General features: G+C 36.0%; 1 protein-coding gene across 1 annotated transcript; it reads right to left on the bottom strand.

Annotated features, from left to right (window-relative positions):
• Positions 1-1,195: 1,195 nt before the first annotated feature.
• On the bottom strand, positions 1,196-13,201 carry LOC148714730 (ferredoxin thioredoxin reductase catalytic beta chain family protein). The gene is made up of 6 exons (XM_088716043.1): positions 12,893-13,201; positions 10,351-10,463; positions 9,087-9,136; positions 8,903-8,974; positions 4,440-4,500; positions 1,196-1,697 (listed from the first exon to the last, which is right to left on the bottom strand). The coding sequence occupies exons 1-6, from the start codon at positions 12,990-12,992 to the stop codon at positions 1,653-1,655; spliced, it is 441 nt and encodes a 146-aa protein (XP_088572169.1). The 5' UTR covers positions 12,993-13,201; the 3' UTR covers positions 1,196-1,652.
• Positions 13,202-13,699: the final 498 nt, after the last annotated feature.

The following is a 13,699-nucleotide window of genomic DNA, read 5'->3' as shown; positions in this document are numbered from 1 at the left end:
GCTGCAGGCACCATGTGAATATGATGAATCTGTATCCATGTTGTTACGAGCAATTGATTCTTTAGGCTCATGTTGGCAATTATGAAACAACTAGACCATTTTAAGTTGACCTAAATTGAGTTGTTGGAGTAAGACATTATCCTCAAGTCAGCTTTATACCAGATGCCAAAACCGTTGTATGACTATGCTTTTCTTGAGCTTTCAAGGTTGTCTCTGCTGCCAAATGAGCCTATTTACAGCCGCAAAATCTTCAATTCAAGAATACCCTCTTTCCTCCCCCGAAAAAATAAATAAATAAATAAATAAATAAAGAAGATTGCTCTCAAAGTGATAATGGAAGTAGGAAACATCATCTAGGCACCTATTTGTTTTTTTGGACAAAATTAGCAATTGCACTAATTATAATAAACCATTCTCATTTAGATGAAGACACATGCAACTCCAGTTAAAAGTATTGAGCTTCTGAATCATTTTAACTTAAGTTAAGCCTACCAATATACAGGTCTGTAGAAGTTCAAAGGGCAAATCCCCTAATTTCAATTTTATATAGCACATTCTTTTTGATTGCTTGTACATTGAATGGAGAAATTCCTTCTCCCTATTTGTACCACAATCTTCATTGCATGTAAACTCAATTATTTTCCTATCTGGAAGGAAATTGCTTGGCATCATAACATCATCCCATGTTCAAGAAACAATGCTGAAAACCTAATAAATTATAAAATATACTACCTTGCACAATTTAATTAACCGAGTGATGGTGACTTTGCAAGAAATATGTCCAAGCAAAGCACGATTTAGAGGAGATCAAGTGAGCAATTTAGGCTCTCTCTCTCCTCACTCTCTTCTGCAAGGAAGATTCACAGACACAAGAATTCCTACCACAGACACACAGAGGAATCTAGGAGCCCCATGTGATGGCACAGCCTCTTACAAACACCTTTTTTTCTTTCTTACAAACACCTTTACCATCACAAGTCTCTGCTTAATAGGTCTCCGATTCTCGATCCTACTCTAACAAGGATTACGTCATCAACTTCACAAATTAAAGATTTTGTAATATACCTTTCAAAGGAGCACTCAAGCAAGTGATGTTGATGCTACCATAGAAAACTAGTCGAGCAGTGTCACCTGTCAGACATGGTTAATTTCCAAATGGTGAAAGAAGTTATGCAAATAGAATCTTGCTTAGCCCTGAGCAGATCAAAAAAATTTTTACCTCAAAACAGTTTATGAGAGTAACATCGTCAGAAATTTTTCCAGCACCGAACAAAAAACTTTAGCATACAATGAGTGTTCATGCCTGGCCACTCCTGTAAGTTTGACCACAGCCAAAATGTTAATTGGACTGAAAAATATGCTATCTTGGTAGTTGCAGAACATGGATGCAGCATTGTTTCCCCTGTATACCCTCACGTCTGCATGAATTCAAATTATGAAAAAGGGAAATTCTGTGCTCCAAGTTTGCTTGGCAGTGCATGTGCAAATGAATCAGTACTGCACCTTACATAACCTGGGGATTATTTACATACGGCTATGCTCTTGAAATAGAGAAATGAAAAGGTCTCTCCAGGACTATTATATGATTACAACATAAGCATACATCAGTTGATCACTTCACAGATAAAATACAGGAAACAACACAGTACTGGTCAAACGTGTGATGTTGCTTCTTTGATCTCTTCCAAGGTGATGGCCTGTAAGACAAGAAAGAATATGGCAGGATCAGTAAAAAATAAAGGAGAATTTTTTTTAAAAAAAACTATACTGGCATCCATGCTTGTAATGTTCATGAATAGACTGACTTTCAAAAAGGCGTCATTGCAAAAATTTACATCTAATTAACTTATTATATACCTCATTTTGAGATCTATCCCCACATAGCTGAGAATTATAATAGTTTATGTTCCAACATTATACTGCAATATCAAACTTAGATAGTCCCCGCTACACTTGGAGGTACCGACCCAAATTGGCTTGCCGAGAACTTGCAACAGATGATTATGTTTCACTGGCAAAAACTTTAGACTTGTGCATCCATAAATTGTAATAGAAGAACCATATAGTTGACATGTGCAAGTTTCTGAGAGCAATTCATGACCCTGAACAGATTTATCGACCTACATTTATCTCCATTTGATTTCCTTAGGAAGAAAGGAAGATATGATTGTGAGAATCCGTGCAGGCATATGTTTAGTCTGACATCGGCTATGTACTAGGCAAATTTTGAGTACTTATACAGAGCAAGGAATTCAAATAATACCTTCTATCTAGTCTTTTTAGGTAAAGTTCTGAGTTGTTACAAATGGATCAAAGCAAACCAAGCTCATAGCCTATCTAGACTAGGAGACACTGCAACAGACCTATTGGAGTTGACCACGAGCTAATCATGGCGCTTGTGATTAGATTTGAACGAATTTGGACCCTTAGCCTTGCGAGGATGCCGGGGCTAAACGGGAGGAGAATGTGAGGACCCGTGCGGGCATGTGTTTAGTTCCACATTACCTATATACTAGGTAGATCTTAAGTACTTATACAGGACTAAAGAACTCAAATAATACCTTCTGGCTAGCTTTTTTGGATGAGGTCCTAGATTGTTACAATAATGAGCTTACCTCTACACTTGAAGAGGAGAGGAGGCAAAAACAAACGGTAAGACTTGATAGAGTCCTTTTTTAGTTTTCCTTTTAAAGAACTTTCAATATCAATTAACAAAGACTTGCTACGGCAAATAGAAACTCTCCAATGGTGGATGAACATTGTGCTCCACACATATGTTGGCTAAACAACTTCAATAATTAATTTAGATTTGTATTTGTCACCTTCATTTGTATGATTCTTAAAACAATGAATACCTATTTCAGGTGAAGCCTATGCATGTTGGGTTTCAACAAGGAAGGAGCCTACATGGAAATAGGAATACATCCTAATTTTTTACAAATTCTTGCATTCCATGAGAAATTGAAGTATCATCATAAACTAGTCTCTAAGGCTGAAATGGAGAAGGTTGCAATAGAGCAAAAGCCTTAGACAAACAAATTGTTGCTTCAACCCTACTTGGAGATCTTGGACAGAGCAATTTTGACCTCATTTTTCTAAAAAAATAATTTATGGCAGCACTACCACTTCCATCGAACCTGACAGAGAACCAAGAAAGAGAACTGCCAGTCCTGTTACAAAATGAGCCAAGAAGTACCTTCTGTTTAAAGTTCTAAGGACATCAAGAATGATGACTAGCATGGGCATAAGGACATGAGGAGGATCCCACTAAAAAAGTCTGCACTTTCAGATGACTAATCACAAATCAAAAGAAGACCATTTTCACAAACTGTTCCAAGCAGAATTATTTGCATAATGGCTATAATTCCATTTTTGGAGAAGAACTCCGCATATTATTGCATGCACCCTCTTTTTATCCAACATTTTGAATCATATAACCACGTGCCCATGTTGCTGTTCTCGGCACAATTAGTTATTTTTTCCCTCTATCTTTTAAGTGATGGCCTACATCATTTAAAATAGATATAAGATAGAAGTCCCCAAGGACCAGAATTATTCTGTGGTCATATAACCATTCTTAAGTCCCAAAAGCTATAATAAATGATGTTTTATTTAGTTTCTTATAGTTTCTTTACCTAACTTCTTGTCTACTCTTTTCCATGTGTCTAGGGCTTGAGGAGTCACCCTCGAATCGAGATTTTGATCCATTGCAGATTTTTTGTAATAACCGAAATCGATCCATGTATAGACATTTCCCCTCCTATCCAACTAAATTCAGATCTCCACCTACATGTGGGTTTGATTATCCAAGATTGGATCTGCACTGCCAAGGAATCTGCATGGTCCAAAACAACTAAGATTCTTTTATCCACTTCATCCATATGAGATGGGTGGGTGTAGTGACAAGGTGCTTCTGTTACAATATGTGACTGACACATGGCTTGGTAACTTTTCTATTTTTTTTTAACTACAGGTGGAAGCCTGACCGAACAGACATGAGGGCAGGATCAAGCCCAGGTCTCTTGTATCAACACAAGACTTTACAACCCAGCCAGTTGGCACCCTCCAATGCTAAATGCTATAAGATGTAGAGCAAGGAGAAAAAGGACAAAGAAAATAAAAAAATAAATAAGTATAAAATAAATTGATGAGCTAGAAATAACTAGATATTAGTTCGAACAAAAGAAGATCCAAAAGAAATAAAAGCAAAAGCAGAAGCAACTTTATTAAGCAGATGCATGACCTATTATACATAATCCTTATCAAAAGTGTGACCTTTGGCATATGTAATATGTTAAGCATGTGATCTATGCTATGGCCTTTTGGTGATTAATACCCTTCATATCACTTCAGAATTAGCAATAAAATGAATCTCTGACTAGTCTCAACATTATTTACAAAACAAAAGAAATAGCAATAAAAAATGATAAATCACATACCTGTTCCTTCCCAGCAAAATCATTATCAGGGGTGAGAAAAAGCATACAATGGCATTCCTTCCTGCCAAAAAAATACAGATGTCAAATGAAAACCTAGAAGATCACGTCATATCATCAGAGTTTATATTCAATTTTCCTCCTACCATATTACAAAAAGAATCAAATCAGCAATAAAATCATATGTAAATGGAAGGCAAAATTATGCCAATTATTTCATTATACAAACTACTTAGAATTAATATCTACCAAAAAACATTAGCTTACATAAGTAATTCTTTGCATGAGATATGGTAACGTTATGATACAAATGCAGTGCAGATTGATTTTTTGACAGTATTTAGCCTAAGTTGTCCTTAAAACAACCAGTGGTCTAGCATAAAGTAATCATATTAGAAATAAAGCTATTCATAGCTTGAGAGTAGCAATGATATATACATATATATAGATAGATAGATACATACATACATACATACATACATAAAAACATATGTGCATACATACATATATATTATATGTGTGTGTATGCATGTATATATAATATTCACCAGAAATTGTCACTCACCCTGTCCTGTCTATACGAAATATGAATACTGAGTCAAAGAGGTACTTGTTATTAATTTGATAGGCAAACTTTGTTCAAGCAGGCCAAAAGACAAAAACAATTGCATACCAATAGGAAACAACATTGTCCCAGTAAGCAATTTGTCCTTGTCTTTTTCATGCTAATTAGTTTGGCAAGTTGTCGTCAGAACTAAGAGCACATGCAAGTGCAACCTCTCTACAACTTAAAATATCTGATCTGGCTATGGGGACAATCCTATAAGGTCTTGCTCCTCTCCTGCACAACAGCATGAGTAATAATCTTACACCAAACCGGTAAGTGATTTGTCCTTTTCTTTTTCATGCTAATTAGTTTGGCAAGTTGTCAACAGAACTAAGAGCATATGTGATCCCTCTAAAAAAATCTCTAATTTTGTCATAGGGACAATCCTTTAAGGTCTTGCTCCTCTCCTGCACAAAAAGCATGAGTGATAATATCTGCAAAATCATGTTAGATTATGACATCAATAGAGGGATCATCTAGGCTTCCTCAAAGTCCTCCTTCTATTTGGAACTAAGACCTCATAAATTCAAAAAGAAGTCAAGATCTAATCTTCACTTAAATCAGACATAAAATCAGTCTTTATCAATGACTGAAATATTCCACGAGGCATACAATGAACTGAATGAAGATTAAAGCAGACAAATATGTTGAAGACTAAGTGGAAGAAGAGAAAATAAAGGGAAGAGATAGGATGAAAAAAGAGCTGAAGTATGTTATAAAGAAATGAATTAAAGAAGAAAATGATCAAATCATCTCTGGTATGTCAGGCAAATACCTGAGCTGGTTGGATTATGCACCCATAGATGGTAAATTTTCACAAAATTCAATGTAGATGGGCAAACTAAATACAACCCTTGTATAGCTGATATAATCACTTAATATAATAAGTCACCCAAACTCCAAAACAACTATGGAAAAAACTAAGCATGCAACCCTTAAAACTCCCAAAAGCTGGTGCATTGATTTCTTCTGCAGTTGACTTAAAGTTGGAACATATAATTTGTAACTTGTATTGTTTAGAACCTTCTCTCAAAAGGTCATTGATTGAATCTTAGATGCAATGATAGTGAACTCATACATTCATGGAAAATTATAAATTGCTGACATGAAAATCGCAACTCGATTACTACTAGACATTCTCATTGGACTACTGATAACATAACTGTTTGATAATTCCATCCAGATCAATTTACAAGTAGCATTAGTCGTTGTTCAATACCATAACACTTGATCTTGCTACATCATCACCTTCTTCATCAGCCCACCATAATTTATTATCACTACAGGTGTAGCTCTTATTGTTTGTATTTTTCATATTCATATAGCAAGACACCATCTTACAAAGGAGCAAAAACATGCGGTAGACCTAATATTTGCTGGAGATCCAGCCTAGTTACAATTACAGTTATGTTCAATATTTTAGCAACGATTAGCTTTGCATATAAAGTATTTACCACCTCTGTTGAAAATTTTAAACACTGCATCAAAATGACTTTTTAAAGTGTGCATAGATTGGATAATGAAATATTGCAGTTGTAAGAACTGACAGAGCTAATGTGGAATGGGCCTGCTACATCCCTCCCTAGATCTTTACATGCCATAATTGTTTCAAATCAATTTCCATAGGCAACTAGCAGTCTACCAATCAACTTCCCTTTCATCAATATTGACATATAGAACTTGAGATAGACTCGAGCATAGCAATTCTACTTTTTCTAGCAAATATGATGGCTGATGTAACTTCCTTGTCTTCAAAAACTCTTTCATAAGAACCATCTATAATTTTTGTCCCAGATATTGCTAGTCAAAATAATAATCCATCATATACAAGTAGGATAGTAATACTCAGTTTTTATCATTTAACATATGACCTGTGCAGCTTCTACAAAAACCATATGGCATCGCAGCCCATATACTCCTATAACAATTTTCAGTTCAGCAAATACTAGATTTTTGTGAACTTCTTTGAGACATGCAACGTACACATTTTAGAAACACCTCAACTTAATAATGGGATTGTTCAAAGAAATGAAGGTGCATTACTACATTCTTTTGTGGTTATTTGTTCTATAAATATATGTGCAATCAAAAAGCAAAATTACATAGTTGCAGCGTCATTTCTCTTTTCCACAGGATATCGAAACACCGAATCTAGGTCAAGCTTATAAAATATCTTTGATGGGCCTGATCACATGACCCAGCCTGAAACAAATATAGAATTAGGCTCATGGCTTGGCCCCCAACATCTCTAAACTACAACACATGGTAACGATGTGACTCTAAATTTTGAAAAAATAAAATTGCAGTAAAAAGACATCTAAAAACTTCCATACAAATTAAGCTATATTAATCTCTAATTTCAAAAACCGCTAGTCTCAGATCTTTTCAAATCCATTGAAGGAAAAGTGTTTCTCTATCTTCATCATTGCTTCTGCAATAAATCAATGTTGCATGGACACGTATAGGAGAATCATATTCAGATGTGTAAGAAGATGTCTGACTTGGCTAGAGGGAAAAGGGGGATATGCGGATACATAGGATACATTATGATTTAACTAAATCAAATATTTGTACCTTTAGATATTTTTTGTTTAAACATTTAAAATAAAATGTTGAAAAAATATTGTTGTCAAAGTCTTTCAACATACATGTTTCTCATTCAAACATCCCAAATATCTTAAGCTTAAAGATAAATAATATTTTGCAAAGTTGTTGCAGTATCTACATGCTTGATCAATCTCTGAAAAGAACAAACAATCACTCCCAACATCACAATAGAGGATCAAAGTCATTGGAAGAGCTAAACTTTCTTCCAATATTAAAAGTGGCTACTAAAGAACCGCATAAGTATCAGTGTTCGTTACTCATCCAACTTGGATACATATCTGACATGGGATTTTGGAGCTAGACATGAGTGTCCATGTAATGTAGAAAGTTTGATCTACTTCTACATGAGACTTCTCTAATATCACCTACCAGCACCTTCCCTGCCTGCCAGCCTTCTGTGTTCCTCTTTCCCACAGTTTTCCTTTTGGTGCTTGTTAGCATAACCTTTAGTAAATATGGCTCATTAACTGATTCAGCTGAAAGGTTAGTCTTGTGCTAATGCCTCAAAAAAAATGGAGTCTTATTCAGTGAAGTTAAAAAAACTGGCTTCATCTTCTTTCCACCCGTACAGTCCCATCTTCAGGAAAATACATGACTATCTCAATTATTTTCTTTATCTATGTATCACTTCAATTTAATTTCATACTTCAGATAATGTCCATGTATCCATTCCAAATCCTATATAATGCTTTCTTTCTTATCTTTCATGCTCTTCCATTCTTCTTCAGACTCAAATCAAATCCTTCCTCCTTTATTAGCATTAAAATTTACAATCTCTAAAAATTCAAAATCTCTAGAAATTCATAATCTCTAAAGATTTCATCCATGATCCTATACTTTTGTAGCTTTTTCAACCACATAGATTAATACCAAAAGAGTTGCCTATCATCATAATCCATCTCCCCTATTCAAGGAAACTGGCCCCTAGATCATTTTAGAACAAAGTTTCCTTTTGGACCTCAATCTTCTAGTCATTTTTCTCCATTCTTTCTCAACAAAGTCTCCAGCACACAAGCGCCAGTGCGCACACACACAAGACACAGATAGACAGAGACAAACACACACACACACACACATGGAGAGAGAGAGAGGGGGGGGGGGGTTGGCGGGAGAGGGAGGGAGGGAGGAAGGGGGGAGATAGAGATAGATAGATAGATAGATAGAGAGAGAGAGAGAGATTTTAGGGTATATAAAATTCTAGACACATTTGTGTATGGGGAATTTTAGACTCCATGTAAAGATGATACTGCACCTCTCTCGCATAGGTACGCATGGGCAGTTCCAAAATCCCTGTCCTACCTCAGCAGATTTGTCATCATAATGCCTGAAATATAAGTCACAGGAAAGAATTTCAGGGATATAAGGCCAATTAATTCAAAGGATAAGAAGTAAAGAAAAACAGAAGTACAATGAGAGTTTCTGAGTTCAATAATTACCTACAAGGACAGAGTGGTGCTCCATGTGAATCTTTATGATCAGCCAGCCCCTGTTCGAGACAATATTTCTTAGACCAGAAGAATTCTCTTCGTCAAAACAATTATATATGAGATCATTATGTAGCAAACCTTTCACATGTTGTAACAATGTTCCTAGTCTCCCACAGGCAAAGCCTATGACACTCTATATGAAGTTAGAAGGCTTATGGGTGGCATAACTCCCGCAGAAATCAGATTCCAGTGAACCTGGACCCATTAGAAAGGCCTCTTTGAGATCTGCAATTGATATTTCATGGCTCTCAACCAAAAACAAATGTTTTATGGGTCAAAAAGTAGTTGAAAGATATGGCTATAACTTAATGACCATTTTCATTAGATTGTAGTTATATAAAGATTCCTTTAGTCATTATTTGGTCCTGATTGAAGGCTGTCTAAGGGCAGTTTTCCTAAGAGTAATTTATATAGCTTGCAAAGGGCTGTAAACATAACTTTGTAATAAAGCATAACTTTTGTAAAATTTGACTATTATGAATTATTGATTTACCATGGTGGATTCCACATTTTCATCTAAATCTCTTCTAATTCTTCTTCTCTCTTCTTCTATCTCAATGTTTTCTTACTCGAGATCTTAAAGGCCATGTACATTTCTCCATGCTGTGTCATATTTCTCTTTAATCATTGCAATGGTCACCTGTAAGACCCACCCTTAAACCCATGCCTATCGCATCGTGACTTTCAGAAAAATATGGCAAGAGAGCAAATAACAAATTATATAACTTCCCAATTTTTTGGAAGGCTTAGGTTTTCCCACAAATAGCAAGTGTATCTTCATTATAATCAGAATCAAAATTATCCAAAATGAATAGAAGTGCAATTGGATAAAGGCCTCCATGAGACAAGACTCATTACAGATAGGCTTTCCTGGTAGAAACTAGTCGTATGATAAATCCTTGCATTGGCTACATCGTATGTCATGTGCTAAACATAACACTTTCTTATACAGAAAACACAAATTGCACAAGTCTAAGAATGCTCCTAGTTTAACTAGCAAGGGATTTTCAATATCCCCAAAAAATGGATTTCTCCACTCCAAACCTGATTTCAGTTACCTTGTTATGGTAAACATACCATACAAAAGCTCTATTACGTCCTTCAGACAACTATACAAACATTAAGTATAAGACCTGCTCATATATATTGACAAATAAAAATATGATTTAACAACATGCTCATGTGAGGCATAAGAAGTTACTCTAAATCTTACCTTGATGACAACAGAGGTGACTCCTTTATCAACACAGAAATATGTTCCAGATTGTCGTGCATACTTCTCTGAGAACCTCCTCATTAATTCAACAGACTTTTCAGAAGGCTCAACTGCATATATCACAATATCAGAACTTGGCAGCATCTTTTTAAACACCAAAATATTTAGCATTGAAGAGACTCTCCACAAAAGTATACACAAATTTCATTTTGTTTTCAGAAGCCATGTTGTTCATTTTTCTGGCTGTCTTTTATCATCTTTATATCAAATCTACATACCAGTTATAAACATTGATAAATAAGTAACCTGAACTCTTCTGCAATGAAAGTGCACTATAATAAGTTAAACCTGAATTCTTAATTGGAAAAAAAAATTGAATCTTTTGTTCTACTATTGCAAACCATCTATCATATATTAAAGCATATTATAATTTAATCAGCTCACTGGAAGACATGATGAATTGTTGACAAAGACCCTTAGGGTATATCTAGAAACATCAATCAATAAATTTAGTTTAAGAACTATCAAAATAGGAAACAAATGCAGGCCAAAGTACCCTTTCTAATTAAAAAATATTCAAATGAGAACTTTGAGCATTCAATCACACATTTTACTCAGCACAAGGATCTGGTAGTTAGAACTAGTACAGAGTTGGATTTTTTTTCCTTCAGGAATTTGTAGTTGCATTGACCAATTGCTTATTTACAGAGATCGAGATAATGATAAGATGGACCATAAAGGCCTGTTTAGATGGCCACGTAACTTGTCCCTTAAATAAGATGTGTTTTAAGATCGGGTTCATATTTAAGTAAGAATTTAGATGAGTTTTCATTGGATGGGAACTCTTTCGAGCACTTGCCTGAGCATATAATCCTGTAAAAATCAGGATAACCAATTCCTATTATGAGGTGGTTTCCCAAATTCGAATCATTTTGGGACCCTTTGAATTAAAATTTCTTATCAGTAATGATTTCCTAATTCTATGGTTAACTTCTCCTCAAAACCCACTATATATGGTAAATATTCAGCGAATAAACTCTCCGAACATCGAAAAAAGCCCTGGAGCTCTACTTTGTGCTCTTCTAATAGAGGGGCTGAGTGAAGGAGCCCTGGGAGGAGGTGCATGCCTCTCTTCCTGCCCACCAGATCCACATTTCCACCTTCCCTCCCAAGTCCAACTCGTGTCACCCCTACCCTTCCTTCAACTCATGTGATCATGAAACAAACTCTGCACAGGCCCACCTAGAAATGCCTAAGAGCAAACACCTCACTTACAGTTGGATGAACGACATCAGTGCAAAGCTATAATTTCCAATCTTGTATGGACTTGGGTGCCTTTATTTTCTTAGTAGAACTTGGGTGTCTTTATTGGACCTCCCTTTTGGCTACCCTGCTCCATAACAGAGGCAGCTTTAATCATTTTATTCTGAAAAGAAGAAGAAGAAGATGTATATGTTCTGGATCCTTGTATTTCATCCCACCTCTTCCCATGGGCTGCAGCACCTAATTTCCTTTCCAATTCTTCAATTTACGCAATCCTTGACCCCCCTCTCCCGCAGTTATATATTATACATAATTATATGCATGTGTAGTCTGTGCACGTATATCAACTATGAAGTTTCAGAGCTTAAATTTTCTACAATAAATACAGGGAATACATTTGCTATTACTTCCAATGACATCCATTCCATCATTTTCTCTCGCAACTAACCACTCCATGATGTCTGTCTTGTTACAAGATTTGTATCTGTGATTGACCATAAGCAACCATTTTGCTTATGTATAATTAAGTGAAAACCCAAAAATACACAAGTAAAAGAAATATTCTCGATTCCTACTTTTATCCTGTTGAGCTCTAAATTTATGATTTGCAATAAAACCTGGCAACACAATATCAATCCTCAAATCAGATTTCACTAGAAGAATGCCCAAGAAAATTTCATATCCTCTTCTAGCACCACCATGACCACAAATTCAGTAAAAGCCCCAAACAAGTATGCATCACCATCTTTATCCAAGTGGACTGCAATTAGCATCACAACGTACGAAAGGAATGCTAATTTTTGAGAAGATACTCTCTTCTTTGTACATCTCACAATCGCATCGACCACACACCCCAAACAGAAAACCAAATACAAATTTGTCATCACAATCCTCCAAGCGATGAGTATCTTTATCTATTCAACGATACCAAAATATGCATCTGGTGGAACCTAAACCCTTCAAAACGCACGCGAATCCTAGAACGAAGTAATTGACACATTCCAGCCAGACCCTTCTCCTTAGATGCACAAATTGGTAAAATCCAAATAAAATCCAATCCCGTTCCACCCCATAGCAGCCGTTGAATTCCCGTCGATTTCCACAGTTTCTTTTTCCTTTTTCAGTTACACTCTTGCCGATTTCGACATTTTGGGGGGCAGAAAAATCGAGCCATGATTGCAAACCGATTGATTACAGTTTCAAGAGTTCGATTCCCGCAGAATAAAGATCATTAGGCGGTGACTTAAAACAAGAAAACGAGAAAAAGAATCCTGACCTTTAGCTCGGACTAACAGACGGTGAGGACGCGGGTGCGGCGAGGCGGGCTGAAATATTGGAAGTGGGACGCCGTGGAAGGCGGCGGTTTGGGTACTCATCGCGGCCACTCCAAGGATGGATCTTGGCGTCACTTTTCAAGAAGACGATCTTCCCCTCTCTCTCTCTTTCTTGAAGGGGGAAAAGAAAATTTCTTTCGCTACAAATAAATAAATATCTTCGTTTCTCCGTTTCTCCGCTCACGCCTGTTCGAGCTTTGGTGCGCGCCACTCGTTCGAGGAGGCAAAGGATAACCCAGCAGCACGCGGCCTCTTATTGATGGAAGATACATAGCAATGTTATCATCCGATAACTTGTACCATGATACCATGATATGGTCTACCATGATACCCCAACCTTAGATGGCATGGGGTTCACCATGGATTGCAGATGAATTGCATTGAGCTGGCTTTGCCCAATAACCTATTAGATTTTACTATGTGGAATCTTCATTGCTGTTACTTCACACAGCAGCTGCTAAGCAAAAAAAATAATAGAAATACAATTTACGATCGTTATCGAATCATGATTTTATTAATGCAGTTGTCGTATCGCAAAAATTATGATCGTTATTCATGATTTGCACTACTCTTTTAAGTAAAATAATGTCTTTCAAGATTCGAATCTTTATACTAACCAGACTAGCTAGAAAATTTATTAAATAGAAATGTGGGCAGATGATATCATTATAAAACCATTATTAACAATTACTTTTTGTCGTAGTATCAAACAATGGATGATATAATTAATTACTTTTTATTTTAAGATA

Source organism: Phoenix dactylifera, chromosome 2, assembly GCF_051530095.1.
Source record: "Phoenix dactylifera cultivar Ajwa chromosome 2, Ajwa_hap1_PhDact_Kaust_v1.1, whole genome shotgun sequence".
Classification (NCBI taxonomy): Eukaryota; Viridiplantae; Streptophyta; class Magnoliopsida; order Arecales; family Arecaceae; genus Phoenix; species Phoenix dactylifera.
Note: the sequence above shows the minus strand (reverse complement) of the source record. Positions and strands in the feature narration are given on the sequence as shown.

Bases quoted from the DNA above. Each gene is read 5' to 3' on its own strand.
- LOC148714730 (XM_088716043.1), bottom strand. From the start codon at position 12,992: ATGAGTACCCAAACCGCCGCCTTCCACGGCGTCCCACTTCCAATATTT. The intron at 8,975-9,086 runs GTAATTATTGAA...CTTATATTTCAG, and splicing joins GCACCACTCTGTCCTTGTAG to GCATTATGATGACAAATCTG. The intron at 4,501-8,902 runs GTGCAGTATCAT...TTTTTTTGGCAG, and splicing joins TGCGTACCTATGCGAGAGAG to GAAGGAATGCCATTGTATGC.